A 19,256-nucleotide genomic window follows, 5' to 3' on the forward strand; every position below is an offset into this window, starting at 1 on the left:
GATATTGAAAATACTGTGTATCATACTAACAAAAGAAACTAGTGGGTCATTTTACGGTTATAGTAAAATCTATCCTTAATTCTCTAACTGGAAGTAGAATGCACAGTGCACCTAATAATTTTTATTTAATGCTGTATGTATTGCATAATTTTTAGCTCCCTGGATATTGAAAAAAACTCAGATTTTAACCAGATTTTAAGTAATTGAATGTAAAATAAACTGGAAAAATATCATCATCTTAAAAGACATATTTGGCAATGGATCTAGATTTTATGCAAATATATTTGTACATTAGAGGCCAGGTGTGATTATAGACACAAATTCTGCTCAGAACTTTCATACACCATGGAAGAAAAACAATAATTGAAACTATATGTGGAAACCTATGGGCAAAATTTAAGCACACTTAAGCCTACCTACACCTACACCTACACCTACCTACCTAAACCAAACCTACACTACTATAATACATAGCTAAATATACAGGTAAAATGTTTCCTAAATCTACCTTCTTTTACAGATATTCATCAAATCTGTCCTTGCAAAAGAAAGTGGTAATGCAGTTGGGAATTATTTTTTTCATCAGTTGGGTGAGCCAAGTATAGAGCTCCAATCTAACAGCGTGAACTATGCAATTTTCATAGGCCATACACCCTGGATACTTAATAATTGTTTACTCCATACTGTCATACTGTCTGCATTATTAAGTCAATAAATTGGATCTGTGGAGGAAGGAAAAGCTCCAGATGCAGATAGCATTTTAGTATGCATGCATGTATTTATTAGATTTGTATCCTGCTGTATTATTTTTATAAATGCAACAAACATACATAATATTCTTTCCTCCTCCTTTTTTCCCCACAACAACATCCCTGTGAGGTGGTTGTGTTGAGACAGAGTGACTGGCCCAAAGTAATCCAGTTGGCTTTCATGCCTAAGACACGACTACAGCACATAGTCTCCTGGTTTCTGCTTTTTATTATTGAAATCTGGGCTACAAAAGTCTGGATAATCACTAGGCAACACAGTATAATAGTTAATTTCTCTTTACAGCCAGGAAAGTCAGTTTGGTGTAGTAGTTAAGGAATCAGACTAGAAACTGGGAGTCAATGAGTTCTAGTTTTGCCTTAGGCATAAAGCCAGCTGGATGACTTTGGGCTAGTCACTTTCTCTCAGTCCTAGGAAGGAGCCAATGGCAAACCAATTCTGAAAAACTGTGCTAAGAAAACTGCAGGGACTTGTCAGATATGTCAAAATCAGATATGATTGAAAAGGGGAAAAAATGGTTACCATAATGGAAGAATCAGTGAATCACATCCACTTTTAACTTCATTTGCATTCCTGGAACTTAAATCACAGCAGAACAATGTGCTCATATGAGAGTAAACCCTGTTTCAATATAGTAAGAATTTTATCACCATATATGTTATGATCATAAAAATAGCTAAGAAAATGCTTGTTATTTCTGCTAACATCATTCTTTGATGTTATCAGAATCATATGCATTGTTGGAGAAAATTTTTACAAATCCAGCATGTTTATTGTGGTCTTAATTATGACTTAAAAGTGACCGAATTTCTGCAATATGCACATTCTTTCATCATGATTAGCTACCCAATGAAACATAATTCTTGTTTAGGGCCACAGTGTTGACTACAATCACAGAGAGTAAAGTGCATTAAAGCCTCTTGAAATTAATAAGGTTAAGCATGTTATGTTGAATTGTGACCATTGTATTCCTACTGGTTGTTTTCCATTTTAGTTTTAGTTTATAACTTTACGTAAGCATTTTGTTTTGTGTCATTTTTAAAAATTTTCTTTAAAAAAATCTATGGCTACTTTTCACGTTAACAAACTTGACAAACACATAAAGATTTTATATGAACCACGAGAGGGAGACAAATACCAATGATCTCATAGCATTAGATGCATTCGTGGTGACACTGCTGTATTTTAGTGTACATAAACATCATGTAGTGGAAAGTAAAATGTCATCACAGGAAAAATGTGAATTAATCACACAGAATTACTAGAAATGGCAACAGTTGGTAAACTAGCATTTTCTAGAAAACTGATATCAGTTTTAAGTAAGTTGGTAACCCAGGAAGCTTGTCAGAATTTAGTACAGAATAAACACATTCAAAGACAATGGGGACATAAATCAATTGGCATTAATTTCATATTAATCATACAAATAAATTAATTTTGAAATTCATGCATTTCTAAATGGTACAATTTATATTTGAATTCATACACATATAAATAAATTCATACTGTAACATTCAGAAAACCTATTTGTTCTATATTCTTGAGCCTATTTATTTTGCAATACAATATGCATGAATTAAACTTTCTTAAGTTGAACACAAGAGTTTTTGGTACATACTCCTCTCCTTCAACTAATATCTGTAAGTAATATTGTCTGAAAAATTCAATGATTCTGCACTGTAAAATGAAAATGTAGTTAAGCAAATAACTGTTCATAGTATTTCCAGTTAAGTGAAAATATATTTTGACAGATTCTTTTTTTGGCAATCTAGTTTCCCCAAGCTCCCATTTCTACAAAAAAACAACAAAAAAACAACCCCTTAGTAATAAAAAAGAGAATCTCAAATGCTACTTGTCCTAACCCTGACAACCTTGCCAATTTTAATACTTGTGGACTTTAATTCCCAGAATTCCCCAACCAGCATGCTCCACATTAACTCAAATGAAATGGATATCTTACCATTTCTTAATATGTGACCCAAACCTCTTTAATATTATGAATTGTATGTCTCTTCATGACAATTGTTCATATGATATTGGAGAGGATTGTCCTGAAACTCACCTTTTCTTTCTTATTTATTTATTTATTTATTTATTTTTCACATTTCTTAACTGCCCATCTCTCTCAGAAAGGGATTCTGGGTGATGTACAATAGCAATAGGAATAGCACTTAGACTTACATACTGCTTCAGTGTTTTACAGCCCTCTCTAAGCAGTTTACAAGAGTCAGCATAATGACCCCCAACAATCTGGGTCCTCATTTTACCAACCTCGGAAGGTTGGAAGACTAAGTCAACCTTGAACTGGTCAGAATCGAACTGCTGGCAGTCAGCAGAATTAGCTTGCAATAATGCATTCTAAACACTGCACCATCACCAATAAATATCAAAATATAAAAATTGTATATAAAAATTAAAATGTTAATGAGTTAATTTTTTAGCATGAAAAATGTTTTAAAAAATTAAGGAGGCAATAATAATTAAAAATTAGTGGACAAAGTAAAAACATAGAATTTTGTATATTTTTATGTAACATATGTGTAACTCTAGTTCAGAGGTGTCTAACTCAATTTCATTGAGGGCCACATCAGCATTATGGTTGCATATAAGACTAAGTCTAGGTATCCACTCTGGAGGCTCAGTAGGATGCTGTGAGTCTGGATCTTCTGAAGTATAAGGGTGCTGCACTCTTCACGGCACTCTTAAGGTCCCAATAATCCGAGACCGGAGAGTCTGAACAGTAGAGAGACTAAGCCACAGATCTCTCACCCAGAGGGGCAGCAGCAGCTTTGTAGGAAGCGCATGCACTTCAGCAGCGTATGGCTCGGGTTTCTCGACTAGCTTTGGCCCAGGCCCGGCACACACAAGCCTCCCATCCTGCATTTCCTTGCATCTTTGGGGAAAAATCTGAGAAGCGAGTGGCTACTTGTGGGAAAGTACAGCACAGACAAAGAGGAGGAGGGAAAAGCGGAGAGGCAGGGAGGGGTGAGAACTGAAGAAACACATCACCTGAGCGCCTTCCGTCCTTTCTCTTTCCTTCCCTCACCAACCACTCACTTTCAGGCAGAGGGCACTTTAGCCATGCCCGCCCACCTCTGCACTTACTGCTGCTGCACAGCTCATGTTGGAAAGGCTCTCACTACCCATCCTCTGCTAGCACTGCTGCCACTGAAAAGACACCCAAAGAAGCAAGTAGGTAACTACTCAATCACCTCCTCCTACTAGTCCAGACATGTCAAACTCGTGACATCACGTGACATTGTGCAATGTATTGGGATGGTTTTGCCATTGCCAGCAATGGGGTAGGCACAGCTTCCGGCTGATGCATCTGGCCTGCGGGCCGGAGGTTTGACACCCCTGTACTAGTCTGATTGTGGGCCAGATCTAAACACATCACAGGTCGGATCTGGCCTGTGGGCCTTGAGTTTGCTCTAGTCCTTCCCTTGGGCTACTTAATTTCAATATTTAAAATCTTTCTTGGTTGTTGCTAGTTGTTTGAATTATTTCCTAGGTCAGGGTGAGAAGACAGCATGATAAATAGAGAAGCTGAATAGTTAGAGAGGTTGAGTTCCAATATATTTCAACAATTTGAGTGTTCACTAAAAAAGCACCAAAGAGATTCATTTGCTACCATCTACCTTGATTTTTGCAGCCCTTACATGGTAGCCCTGATTCATAATTGATCACCTCCTGCTTGTAAGCTATTTAGAGTTGTATAATTAAAACGGAATAAATGTCTTTACAAACAAACTAAAGTTAATGAAGGAATGGATTCAGGCCCCCCCATTTATAATTAAGGATCTTGAAGTTCTGTCTGTTCTTTTAACTCTCCTGAGTTTTCTAAACATTTAATGATTCTGTTCAGTTTTTTAAAAAAGATTCTGCTCTACCTACGGTACTTTCTCTGTATTCCGTTGAAACCTCTGTTTAATTAAGTTATGTGAACAGTCAACCACAGATACTCCTTTTTTCAAATGCAGACAATTTTTGTAGCCAAAGACCCAATGTGGTTAGAGTAGACTTTCTACCGCCTCCAAACTCTTTCCTTATTATCACCGGAAACCTGTGTTCTTCCTGTACTGTAATTATAATCCTTTCCAGTGTCTAAACAAGATATATTACATCAATAGGGGCTTATTAAAACCAATAAAACCATTTGAGTGTTATTTTAAGTCTTTTCTTCAGCAATCACAGACAAGCAACCTGGTGCTTTCCCACTTGCTCAAATTTTTCATAAGCTTTACAATGTTATCTTTGTGATAAAATGAATGATTTGCCAGGTATGATATCATTGTTTCAGACAATACCTGTTTTGATAACTATGGAAACAATGGCATATATGTGTGTGTGTGTGTGTTGTGTGTGTGTGTGCGCGAAGGGAAAAACATGAATTAAATCTGAAGTTTTCAAGATGCTGAGGAAAAGGAGGATTTGGTTTAACAATTTGAAAAACAAAAGCATTGTTCCATTGCATACAATGTTTTGTAAAATCCAAAGCTGTCTTCATATGATGAAGCCACAAACTAACCCAATTTATAAGGATTACAAGGAATTTTGAAAATTTGAAATGTCTCTGTTGCTATTTGTTTCTAGTACTCTTTATTTTTAATAAAATAGTTTCTGATGAAACTTTATCTTTCATGAAATCTCTAGCAAAATTATTTAGTCATTATGTATTTTCCCTGAAATGTTCCTTTACTATTTTAGTACTAATGACTTGTGATTTTCAGAATTAGTGGTTATTTAATTTCAGAAAATGGATAGTATTGATCATGATCTGACAGTTGTCCTAATGGTATAATGAAATTTTACAGATATTATGTTACTGACATGCAAAATGATACTCAGAATCATCAGTGATTGCAATGGCCTATAGATTTAGTAAATAAACTTTAATCTAAATCTGTATACTTGGAAGAAAAAGTAACATGGCAAATTACGGATTGGTTATTTGTACTGCTCTGTAAGCATACTGGGTCAACAGATGCTCTGTAAGCATACTGGGTCAACACATTATTATATTCATATATAATAAAACCCAAATGCTTTCAAACAAATGAAATCACATATTAAATTAGTAATCTTGGTGGAAATATTTTTTTAAAAGAGATGGGGTGATGGGATGTAGGCTATTCTTTTTAAAATATCAAAGCTGGCATATAATGTTAAGCCATAATTTAATATAAAAAATTCATACCTCAACTAACCTAAGTTTGGTGCATTTACTCATCCCTTCCTCTAATGAAATCATATTAGCATTTTACTCTCAGTTAAACATGTTTAGTGTATTGTCCCAAATTGCTAGCTCCAGGTGCTGCTGGAGGACAACTACAGCATCCTGTAGCTCAGCAATATTTAAAGAGATACATTTTTTTCCATTCTAAAGTTGAAGTAGTCCTCAACTTACAACAGTTCATTTAGTGACCATTCAAATTTACAACGGCACTGAAAAAATTGACTTATGAGTTTTTCATGCTTACTACTATTGCAGCATCCCCATGGTAATCTGATCAAAATTGAGATGCTTGGCAACTGCCCCATATTTATGACGGTTGCAGTGCCCTGGGGTCATGTGATCTCCTTTTGCAACCTTCTGACAAGCAAAGTCAATGGGGAAGCCAGATTTACTTAACAACCATGTTATTAACTTAACAACTACAATGATTCACTTAACAATTGTGGCAAGAAAGCTCATAAAATGGGGCAACATTTACTTGTCTCGCTTAGCAACAGAAATTTTTGGCTCAGTTGTGGTTGTAAGTCAAGGACAACTACCTTGTATTTTGAAAGCAACCAGCAATAGTCAAGATTAACCATACTTTGTCTGAATTTAGATGACACTGATGAAGTATGAAAAAGTATCTTTATTCTATGTCACAATTATAATTATTTTCAGATATTGGAGGCAGCATTCATAGAAACATAGGCAATGACTACGTTCTGCATATGTGCATGGATACTTGAGTTAGACTCATTCATGCACATATGCAGAACATAGGCAAGGGGAATGGCAAGTGATGAAATGTGTTTCGCAGCAATGTATGAAGTTTTGCACCTTATGTTATGAAGTCCATTGCAAACTTGTCATTTTGTATCATTGTGGCTAGCTGCAGATGCCTGTGCAGATGCTCCTAATGAATGGACATATCCTGGAAAGAAGAGCCCAAAATATAAAAGGAGGTGTCCACAATTGGATGCAGTATTCAAGGAGCAGCCTAACCAGCACAGAATAGAATCAAAATATTATTCTATTGCTTTTAATGTACTAAGAATTAGATTAAGTTGTAATTTCAGAGTAGAAAAAAGGACCCAAGGAACAACAATCAGTCTGACACCAACACTTGGAAAGTCCTAGAACTGATAATTATTTGAAAGCATCTTGGGAACAATGCATTGACTATTAGAAAACAGCATGGATTTTGTCAATAAAATGTGTGTTTTCTGGCTCTGTTTATTTCCATTTTTGATCCCTTAGTTAATAGAGAAATGTTGTGGACATAATACATCTGGATTTCATATCTGTTATGGATGACACAATCTTCATGTGGCTTGAAAACTACACTCCAGAAGCACTCATCAATAGAGGTATCAAGCAGTGTGCCACAAGATTTGGTACTGTGTTCAGTATTCTTAAATTTTTCATTAGTGATTTGGATAAAAGTATTTACCAAAAATATTTACCAAAGCTATAATAGACCAAATGCTAGATATAACAACATATTCCATAAATAAAAGAAACAAAACTAAAATGATCTTGATAGGTTATGGAAATGAGTCAAAATAATAGATTAATACTAAAAAAGGGAAATTTTTATGTAAAGTAAATGAAATGAAGTACACTGGAAAAGGAAAAGCAGTAGCAGTTCATTGTCAAGTGTGAAACACCACTACAAGTAAAGTTCTAATTAAACTTTTATTAGTATTACTATTATTACTATTACAATTATTCATGCCAATTCACAGAAATTTCTCTACTTAACTAATGGTTAGCACTAGTTTGGTGCTAGGTAAGGGTCAATGGAATTCGAGAGAGACTGGGTTTAGTCCATTTGTGGCTATGTAGACTTTAGGCTGATTCCTCCTTTGACTCCATTTCCAGGTTTTGCCACTACACATCAAGGCACTAGGATATGGAATGATTTTACTCTTTAAATTATTTTCTTAAATTAAATTCTTTCCCTATATGTCCAGTCAAAATCAGCCTTAGTTAAATTTAAGGGTTTTTAAACCAAGACTACACAGCATATATATATCTAAAAGTGCAGAAATGGAATATTTTTTATTTTATTTATTTTATTTTAATCCCATTTATATCCCGCCCTTCTCCGAAGACTCAGGGCGGCTTACAATCTAAGCACAAATCAAATGTGCTTAGCAATAGCCTTCATTCTATGTATATGCCTGCTTATTAGGAATAGGACTGACATTGTTGTCCTTAATTGACACTTCCTATTCTATTATTTTATTCTAAGTCAATGATTCTTAAACTGGGCATATGTTAGGGGTAATTTGTAATTGCTTCTTTGTGAGACAGCTGTCGAGATGCTTGTGTAAAAGAACTTATTGTGTTTGTAGTTCTTTGGTGGTGATACAGTAATGATATTTATAAGACCTGGAAAAGGGTCATACAGTTTAAAAAGCACTGTTCTAGATCATCATAGAGTTGCCAAAGGTCATTAAAAATGATGCTGTTATCCTAGAGATGCTTGAGCTGCCTGAGATGCTTCTGGTGCTTTTATATTAAGCTTGATTGGATTAATAGGCCTGAACAGTGCCTGGTTGAAAAAAAAAGTAGCTTTGCAAAGTAGTAATTCAAGATGCAGAAATAAAGCACAACTAATTAGTAAGATGTCCACAGAACTGCAATTATCTGTAGCAATTCCACCAGGTAACATCAGGGCCAGAAGTGAGACAATGAAGTATTTCCTTCACTCCATCTTAGGCCAGTCTAGGACTATGTAGGACTATCACATGTAGCTACTTTCTCCAAGAGCTGTCTCAATTGATGACCATTATAGAAGTTGCTTTTCAAAAAGTTTCATTTTAGACTCTTCTATCACATCCATTAAACTGTTAACTAAAACACTGTAAAGCGTAAACATTGTTGAACAATGAGTTATCTTGAGTGCAGTTGCAGAAAGCATATAAATCTACTTTGCAAGGAAGCAAATAGCTACACACATGAACTGTCATGTGTGATCTAACAAAAAATGATAGAATGGGCTTTGTGTTCCCTGGGAACTTTAAAAATTCTGAGATGCTCAAAGCTGGAATGTATTTGAGCAGCTCCCCCCAAACTTTTATTTCATAGCATTTCATGATAATCTAGTATTTTCCCCTCTGCTTTTGGGCTATTGCAAGTGAAAAACTTTATACATTAATACTTTATATATTAACAGAATTTCAGAATTATTGGAATAACACTTGGAATATTTTCAGTTTGTCTAATAGCTTCAAAAATTGAGCTACTTTGGAATGGGATCTCCTCCATGTATAAGGTCCAGGACAATTGCCATCTTTATGCCCTGGTTGAGAAAGCGTCTATATTCTTTTCTGTTGGATCTATGCCATTCCTCAGGTTGATGCCAAAGTTAACATTCTTTTTCTCTGTACACAAATTTAAAAAAATAACACATTGCTAGTGCTTCTTTCTGTTTCTGTTATGTCATGTAGCAAATCTCCATTGCTTTCAAAATTCCTAGTTTTGGTATTTCCACAAGTCTGCATTTTAGAACATTTTCATACTCATAACATATTCTTATCTTCTCCCAGGATCTCAAGAGGTAGAAATCAGGATGTACCAAGAATTTCCAATATAATTGCACAGGCCACCTTCAAGCACTGGGCAGTGATATATTGCCATTTTTTAAAAATGGCATTCACTGCTAGAATGGCATTTCCATCTCCATAGATGCAAGGCCACTGACACAAGGATGCATGAAAATGGCTTGTGGTTGGAAACCTCAGCTATGGTGTATTCTGTATGTGCCCTAAGAAAATGATCTAAAAAACAGAGCTCTCCAACCAGGGACCAATTCTGTTGAGAAAGGTTTTTCCACAGACAGGAGAGTGCATGGTTTTGTGTGCTGCCTGCATCCCATGGTTAGGGCTTTGTTTGTGCGGACCAGTTGCTGGCATGCTGCAGCCCCTGATTGGGGACCCCTGATCTAAAAGATTTCCAACATTCTTTTACCAATTCACACATGGCAAAATTACAAATCTGGCATCAATTTTAGCAATTTTCAGTGTGGATTAACAAATACATTAAACATATTTGTCAAAATATGTCAAATATAATTTTGTAGTATAAAGAGAGTGAAAATGTCCCAGAAAAGAAAAAAAATATCTGGAGCAAAAAATCTTAAGTAGAGATCTAAAAAAAAACTACCCTCTCCCAAAAAAAGAGGTATCCTTTTGAAACTCCTAAAAAAATTAGAAGATGAGCCAAACCACAGGGGATGCCCGAATAAGACACAGCTGACTCAGTAATTCTGGGAGTTGAAGTCTATGAGTCATAAAAGAGCCAAGGTTGCCTACCCCTGGCCTAGGATGGCAAAACGAATCAAGTTGAAAGATATGAATAAGCAAATTAAACTTTTTAAAGAACTGTGAAAAATAGTACTTATTCAGTTCCTTAACAGCACCCCCCCCCCACACTACTGCTATTCTATTTCCTTAAAAAAGGAAAATGGAAATGTTTGGAGTGATGGCATGGTATACAAAAAATTCTACAGAAGTATTACTCTCATGTCAAAAGCTTGAGAGAAAAAACATTGATTTTATGTCAGGACGAGAACATAGTCCAAGCCATTAATGAATAAAAATAGCTTAAATGTAATGCTGTATCTAAAGCTACACTTGTATATTCACTTACCCGGAAGTAAGTCCTACAAAGGTGATGGGATTTGCTTCTGGGTGTCAGTCCACATCTATAATATGACTATCAAAAACAGTTTTCATACAGATGTAGAAAAATATCTCTATGGATAGATAATAGAACTGCAACATAGAGATCTTTTCTTTCTTATGCTTGACGTCTGCACCATCACTCTCAAATGTGAGATTAAAGGTCAACCGATTGTCAAAAGCACGATGTATTCCATTTTGAATTCCTGTATCTAGAATTTAATTTCTCCATGGATCTGCCCATGTGCAAAAACATCAAGTTCCCACCAAGATTTTAATGCAGAACAATGGAGGAACCCTTAAATTCCCACAATGAAGGAATGGATTGTAAAGATCTCAGAAATGGCAAAACAGATCTGTATAGTCAGAAATAAAACAACAAATACTTTTATAAAAGACTAAAAAAATCTTTATGCATTTTTTGCTCAAAAAGGAAAAAAAACAAAGAGAGGATTTATGGTTTTGATGATTGAAAAAGGACTAAATAAGGGACTGAAGAGATTCTTGTAATGGCAAGAAAAGGAAGGGATAATGAGTTTGTTTATAACCATTTAAAAGATCTGATACTACTTTGCTTTTTGCATTTTCTTTTTTCATATTTTTCTTTACATTTGCTTTTTATTTATATAAAAATTCTTAGTAAAAAGTATATAGATGGACAAAAACACCAGGTTCCCGAAGTCCATCATCTCTTTTGGAAAAGCTAAGTGCTGGATAGTATTCTTACAGAAACATACCATGGGTCAAAGGTTTATGTATAATCAACTAAAGTGGCAATCTTAACTTAGCTAAAGTTCATGTATTGAAAGGTATTTAACTCTTCTTTAAAGCACATAGTTATTATTCAGACCCTTATGCATAATACACACAAGAATTCCTGATTAAGCAGATCCATCTCAATAGATTCTAGATTCTAGTCCATTAAAACTAAGGCTAGAGTTAATGTATTAGCATTTAAGAGACTCTGGGCTCTTCTATGTTGTGTGATGATGGAGGTTCTCCTGTGTATTTTGAAACAAAAAGCAATTCTGCAAATGCATTCACTTTGTGTGTTCTCAATCCTCCATTAAAGTGAAGAAAGTATGCTTTATGAGCAAAGGAATTTCATGTGTGCCCAGATACTCCCATAACAATAGAAGTGATGCAAATACATCTGCTGGAAGCATATGTCACAGTACTTTCACTAGTGAGAAATGGCAACTCAGAGTTATACACCTTTGAATGCCCCACAAAAGAATGTGACACCTTGGATTCTACTTTTTTTGTTTTATTATAAAGAAAGGTAAGATAAGCATTGTGAGTCAAAATGTGCAAGTACTGTATAAACAGCACCACAAAGAAAATAAAAAATAATTAAAAAAAACATGGAAAACGCACTTTTCATAAACTGTAATTCTGCTTTCTGTTTTTTTCATAAATAGACAAAAATCCTTGTCAGCAATTTTAAATAGATGGACATATGGCTGAAAAAATATAATAATGCCATATAACATGGATATAAATTGTCCATTTCTTGCTGTACAAATAATAGAAACGGGTTTGGCAGGGTTTTTTTTTCATTTGTTTTTTTATACACATCTCCATTCTATGTATAACTAAAAAATGTGCTACAATTAATATAAAATGCTTTTACTATAAAGTAAACTACTATTTCTTCCACAAAAGAATTTTAAAGATGTCTTTAGCACACTTCTAAAACATTTAAGTAAGCTACTTACAACTATCCAACAAATTATATTTTCCATGGTCTTTTTTCACATTGTTTCCTTCTCATATTTGCACTTTTGCTTCCCAGCTACTATGTCCACCCATTCTCCAAACAATAGTTTTGTTTTTATTTTGAATTTAAATCTTTGCCAGACATTCAAGGCCTTTTGCATGTACAATATTCACACAGACTTCACATTTGTCTTGCACAGAGTTTAGTGCCTTTTAGCAAGTCATCGTAAGAGCATCTCCTCCTGCTGAGCCAAGCTAATGCCGTTGAGTGCTGTGCCATAGTCTGTGCTGAATCTAAAAAGCAGTTCGCTAGGAAAATGGTCCTTAGCTAAGCTGGTAGCAAGCAAGAAAGTTGTGTGAGGGATGGGGTGAACCATTATCAATTTTGCTCTTTTATGATCTATGCACGGTTGGCTTCCACATACAGTAGACTTCTGAGAAGAGAAAGGAAGGGAGGAGGAAGAAAAGATACAAAAGACAAAGGACAGGCTGCTCTCAGAATCAAGATATGAAGCCATGCTCTCTTTTCCATGTGACTTGCTTGATGCCCACCTGGGTAGCCTGTGTCACAGACTCACTTAAGTGTCCTTCCTTTTCACCTTTGCAGAATGGAGATGTCAAGGCTTAAGTGAGGTAGAGTGACTTGTCCCTTGGCAGCATGCTGTAAGAAGAAAAAAGAGGGGACGTGAGATTGTGACAAGCTGCTAAAAAAAAAAAAAACCAGCATAGCAACCATGAGACTAGCAGGTACCCCTGTGTTGTACCTGTGCATTGTGAGGTCCACATTGTAAGAGACAGTTCGGAAATTAAAAATCAACAATCTGTCTTTTTCTGCTTGACGTTCACCCATATATGGCAAGGGACAGTCTCAAGGAACAAGTTCACCCATATATAAGGACAGTCTCAAGGAACAAGCACAATAACTGCTTGCAGGTAAGACTAGCTCATTAGCCTATCTGGAAGCAACTGACTCGGGAGCACCGAAACAAAAAAAACATCCAAGCCCTGCATGCCATTCAGACATTACAGTACTGATGTTGCCCATTACCACAGAGATAAGACCAATTATAGTTCCATTGTCAATCACAGCTGGACATGGGCTATGGCTGAGAATGAACTGCATGACTGGCCAACCAAATAACACTCAGCCTTCACATTTGGAGCAGTAGCACAGGACAGTGGAGGATATGGCTTCTGTTCCAATGCCCAACTGGCACTCCAGATATCAAAGCATTTGCAGCTGTTGCTTTTAGAAGGCTGTTGGGCCAGCCAGAGCACACAAGTAGCATGCCTGATGTATTGCCATCCGTTTTCAAACGGTTAACCAGGCTTTGTTATTTTTTGTTTCAGAACAGGCCTTTACATACCAACTGACTGGAAATACAATTCTAGGTGATGCATCATTCTTTGGGTGGTAATCCTCAAAAATGACAGCCCAAAGATACCAGATCAGTGCTGGGATACATAGTTTACATGCATAAGGTTCCAGGCTGAATTCTTGGAGTTTGCAGAGAGGGGTGGGGGAATCTGTAAACTTGGAGAGCTGCTGTCAATCGGATAGTCAATACAGAACTAAATGGAATGTGCAAGTCTTACATTCCATCCATGATAAAATGTTTTCATTCTCTACAGTTTGCCAGTCACTATTCTTACAGCTGACATCATTGTGGGTGCAAACTGTGGATGTGCACTTTTATACTACTATATTGCATTTGTTTTATAATCTACTTAAATAATTCACTGTTGTTATACTTAACTGAGACTGGCATTGAGCTACAACTTTAGGTAAAAAATTAAATGTGGTGATTATACTTCTAAATCCATTCTAATCCTGGGACCTCCTGGGACCTCCTACCCATGTGGTGAAATGATACAGCTTAGTATCAAAGTTGTAAAGGGCCATGTAGGCCACAGCATTTAGCTCCCTGCTTAGTGTGGAAATGCATGTTAAAGCAATCCAACGTTTGCTTGAATACATCCAATGAAGAGGATCACCACTCTTGGAAATGTACTCCACTTTTGAATTGCTCTTCCATTCCTAATACTCAGATGCTGCCTTAATTTGAAATCATTATTCTGTTTTCTGCATCCTGGGACATCAAGAACAGATCTTAAGTTCTTCTGCTCTCCACTCCATCTAGCGCATATTATTGTATTGTTATTTTTCAAGGCTACCTATGCAGTTTCCTCTGCGACTTTCGTAGGAGTCATGTTGCTCCTATATTGCTTAGATTCTCCTCCTTCTTCTTTGCTCAAATCCTATTCAGCTCAAATCCTTTTTAAAGCATGGTGCTCAGCCCTGGATTGCAATACTCAGGGCTTTTTTTGTCATAGAATGCCCAGAACGGAGTTCCGGCACCTTTTTTGGATGGAACCTTGTAGGGTAGGCAAGGCGGGTGGTATGACGTGTGTGAGTTCCGGCACTTTTTTTTTTTTTTTTTTTTTACAAAAAAAGCAATGGCAGTCTCAAGGTAGAATCTGACCAATATGGAACAGAATGATTTGAGAATAATTGTATTAGATAAGACCAAAATTGGCTTCCTTATTTGCAGCCATTGTGCTGTTTCTCTTAGTGACAATTATGAAAAGTTACAATGAAGAATCCATTAATCTCTGCCCCTCTTCACCCATTTTCCTGCTAGTTACACTTAGTAGTGTTATCTGAGTTTGCATGTTTTTCCTAACAGGAACCATTTATTTTCTTTTTTGTCAACTTCCACAGGTTGTAGCAACAAAAAAGTGTGTTTTGCCTTCTTAGAAAAGTTGACTAGGGCAAAGATCAATTCTGATTATTCTTTTAATAAAAAAGGCAATGAATGGCTCCACCATTCTGACCTGAATATATTTTATACTTGCTGAATGCTAATAGATATGGATTTGCTTTGTAACACAGGCTCATAGAAATACGCTGCTGCAAATAGACTTCTAAAGTATGTTTTCACTCTCACACACAAAAAGATGGAAATGCTAATCTGATACTAAATGTTACTGAAGATTTCTGCAAAATCAGCTAAATTCTGAAAGCCTTATCAAATTAAAACCCATAACTGGTTTCCCCATTTAAGAGCTTCACGGAAGAATTTCAGCTAATTAAATTGTGCAACTTCCAAGTTGTCTAACCCCATCCCCTCAACCCATTCACAATTTTCCAGATAAAACTATAATGCCTTTCATTGCATTTCATAATGAGTGAATAATTTTGCCTTATTGGAAACTAAGAACAAAAGAACTATCAGAGTGAGAATCAGTGTTGAACCTAACTACTGTACAGTTTAATGACAGGTATCCCTTAATCAATACAAAGCAGGCTGTAAACTTGCATTTTAGATGGAATAAAGCACATACAGTATTGTATATGTGGTGATACTAAACATTTCACCACCAATGTATCTTGTTGGATTCAAGAATTTTCTCCAGAACTATTTTTTTCTGCTGGAAGTAGACTATGGAGAAAAAATTAAGAGATAAAAGAGGTTGCATCAATTGTATATCCTTCCTCTATTAAAAACTGGATGGCTCTACTCTTTTTTATGTGCCTGTAGTAGGTTCATACTTAAGTGAATACATCTAAGTTCAAAATGAATTTCAGCCCTCTGTTATGGAATGAAAATATACTACAGCACTTGTTTGTCAAAGGTATCTATGGTATCCACTCTCTCATAATTCATTTATCTGTCCTTTTTACAGTCTGCACTTAGCATGTTCTATCTTTCTACCCTTAGCACAGAATTAATATGAACATGAATAGCATGGTCCTCTAGTATTAGAGCTTCATTAATTTTACAAACTGCTCTCCCAAACACATTATGGATATTGTTATAAATAATTGAATTTCAACTAAGTGCCTTTCCCATGTTTATATTTGCTCCTTTTTCCCCTCTAAAGATATTTCTTCACTTACTCAAGTGATTTGGAAGATTATATCATTTTGTCTACATCTTCCAGTTTCCAACATGAATTAGTGTGGTCTGTTTTTGTTTGGACAAACTGACTGTATGCAAATCAGCAATATGTGTGGTTTGCTTCACAGCCTTAACACACAATTCAGACTATTTATTCCAGAGTGCTCACATGCATTCTCTCTATCCATGTCAGCCCTTCAAGGTAGGCTAGATCAAGAAACAGATATAGCAGAGATTCCAGGAACACCTTTTACTGTTGAAGGGTAGAAAAATAAAATCTTGAAAACCTGTTAACGAGTTTTTTTCCTACCCCATAGTATATCAAAGATAATCAAGATGGGATTAATTTGAGTTTCTATCTCAGACATTCCTCCTCTTTGTCAGGACTTTTTTCAAATTCCCTTTTTAATGGTTCACTCATTTCTTCTCCATTCCCAAGGCCAGGTTTATTATTCTTTACATAAAGAGTTTAAGAAATACAGCCTAAGTTGTAAAATTATATTAAGATATCCAGACAGTGAAGCTTGAATATTGGCAAGAAGCCTAATATATTTAAACCAAGGTGAAGAACAATGAAAACACAGCAATAGCTTTAACTAGTGTAGTCACAATTATTCCAGTAAACAACTATCTTAGCAAAACAATTCATGGTATATCCCAATTCAGATTTCTCCAAGGGCCTTAGGCTGCTGGAATTCTGGTGAAAAACAAGACAGCAAATGGAAGCCATGTCATGTTGTAAAGAATGATGTTAAGCACACACATTCAGAAGATTGTGCAAAAAAAAAAGTAGCCCCATCTTTCAGGGCTAAAATGCTCCTTGCTAGGCCAGCAAAATCCAGACAGTTTCATGTCTTGGCTGCTTCAGTTTCCAAAAGACACAGATTTGCGGTTTGTGGGGCAGCACACATTAAATGGGGCAAGGCTTTAACAGCATAATTTCTGTCACCATCTTTAGTTTTTGTCCTCCTTATGCTGAAGCCTTTGACCAGTGGTCTAGATAGCCTACTATTGCATTAAGTACTGTATTCCATTTTTCTGATTTTAGAAAATCCATCCCCCCCAAAAAAAATTCTATGGTAAATAAAAAGAACAGTGAAAATTATGATGGCACTGAAAATTATAATGGCTATAGTGGAATAACATAAATGATTTAAAGCATATATTGTAAAGAACTATTGTCATGGTATAATAAATGGAGGTACGTCAATACTTTGGATTGCTTATACAACCGTACATATGCAGAAATCTTATGTTAGCAAGTGAGAAGGCTGGAACCAGTTCATAGTAAAGAAGGAGTAGAGGGTTTTTTGTAAATTAACCCATCTTTCTATTTGTTCTCTCTTATTAATCAGCTCCATCACTCAGTCTTCATCATAGAAATCTTCCTGTCTTAGATAGTCTTCATCATAGAAATCTTCCTGTCTTAGATATATTACTAGGTAAAGGTAAAGGTTTCTCATGTCCAGTTGTATCTGACTCTAGGGGGCGATGCTCATCTCCATTTTTTCTCTGCCAAGGGAGTCAGCATTGTCTGAAGATATTTCCGTGGTTATGTGGCCCATATACCAAGGCACATGGAACGCTGTTACCTTCCCACCAAAATGGTACCTATTTATCTACTCTCATTTGCATGCTTTCGAACTGCTAGGTGAGCAGGAGTTGGGGCAAGTAAAGGGAGCTCACTCTGTCATGTGCTGTTCAGGTCTCAAACCTGGGATGTCAGCTGACAAGCTCAGCATCTTTAACTGCTGAGGTACCGAGGCCCATATTACTAAATATAACAGACCAATTCTTAATCAAAAGAAAGAAAATTAATCTTTTGAATAAAAATAAAAATTGAAAAAACAGAAAGTTAAAGTTTCTGTTTCTGTTAGATTAAATGCAGTTAGTTTTCCTCTGATAATCCATGCAATTGTTTTGGGAACAAAATAGATTTTTTTCTTAGAAATGCAAAATCTAAATAAAAGCACTCATGTTCAAAGGAAACATGTATGTTTTGGAACATGGTGTTTTGTTTACTTCATTATTCTCTCTTTGTGACCTTAAATGATAAATTTCCAATTGTGTAAATAAATGCAGTTTAGAATCCTTCTAAATAAGTTGGGAGTTTTTTATTTTGTTTACTGGCCTGCAGTGGTTAATCCCACACTCTCTGCTGGAGTAATCGTTGTCCCAGTCAGTATTTCCTGGAGCGTTTGATGCACCAGGTGATCGGGGTCCAACACTGTTCTGAAACTCGGATGAAATATGTGAAAAATCCTAAGAACAGAAGACAAGGACAGAAGACAGGAAAGTTAGAACCCTGGCAGAACAATTTGGTTTTATATATATAACCATTTCATGAAAACATTTAAGAAGGGGGAAATCCCAGATGAACCAATTATGCTGAGATATGAACAGCTGTGAACATGCTGAAGATTATTTCAGATTATTTATTCTGTAAAACAATTTGCTGTTTTCTCACTCATTCTAGCTTTACAAACTATTGTTCTGAAAAAAATTATCTCACATTTACTGTCTTACTATGCATAAGAATAAATACTTTTCCCTTTATCATTTTTTTCTTTGCAATTGTAGCCTTTCCCCCCACATGAACTGCATCTCTCACTGCAGTTTTAACAGAAGCCATGTTCTGGTAGTTCCAAAAAAACCTGAGAGAGACTCCATGTGAAATATTGTTTTAGATATTGCCCTAATCAAGTTTTCTGAAATCTGCACCCTCCAGATGTGCTATGAATGTTGGTAACTTGGCACTCTCAAAACCATGGTCTCCGTATACCTGGAGGCATACAGCTGGGGAAAGCTGAAATCATAATAACAACTAAATTTAAATCCCAGTGAAGCTCCTGAAGGAAATAAACAAACCATTATTTTATTTATTTACAACAATCAGGGTAGCCTCAAAACAGGGCAATCATAAAATTTAAAAAAGATGTTCTACACAAATTTAGCTTGACA

General features: G+C 35.8%; 1 protein-coding gene across 1 annotated transcript in view; it reads right to left on the reverse strand.

Moving 5' to 3' along the window:
- Window positions 1-11,834: 11,834 nt before the first annotated feature.
- The window catches only part of TOX2 (TOX high mobility group box family member 2), a gene marked incomplete at its 5' end in the record, with an annotated part of 41,279 nt that continues 33,857 nt past the window's right edge, over window positions 11,835-19,256 (reverse strand). The window contains 2 exons of the mRNA XM_081322431.1: window positions 11,835-13,054; window positions 18,427-18,557. Coding sequence (XP_081178557.1) covers window positions 13,018-13,054; window positions 18,427-18,557 — 168 coding nt within the window. The 3' untranslated portion in view covers window positions 11,835-13,017. The remainder of the gene's footprint in view (window positions 13,055-18,426; window positions 18,558-19,256) is intronic.

Source organism: Vipera berus (genome assembly GCF_964194415.1).
Source record: "Vipera berus genome assembly, chromosome: 3".
Lineage (NCBI taxonomy): Eukaryota > Metazoa > Chordata > Lepidosauria > Squamata > Viperidae > Vipera > Vipera berus.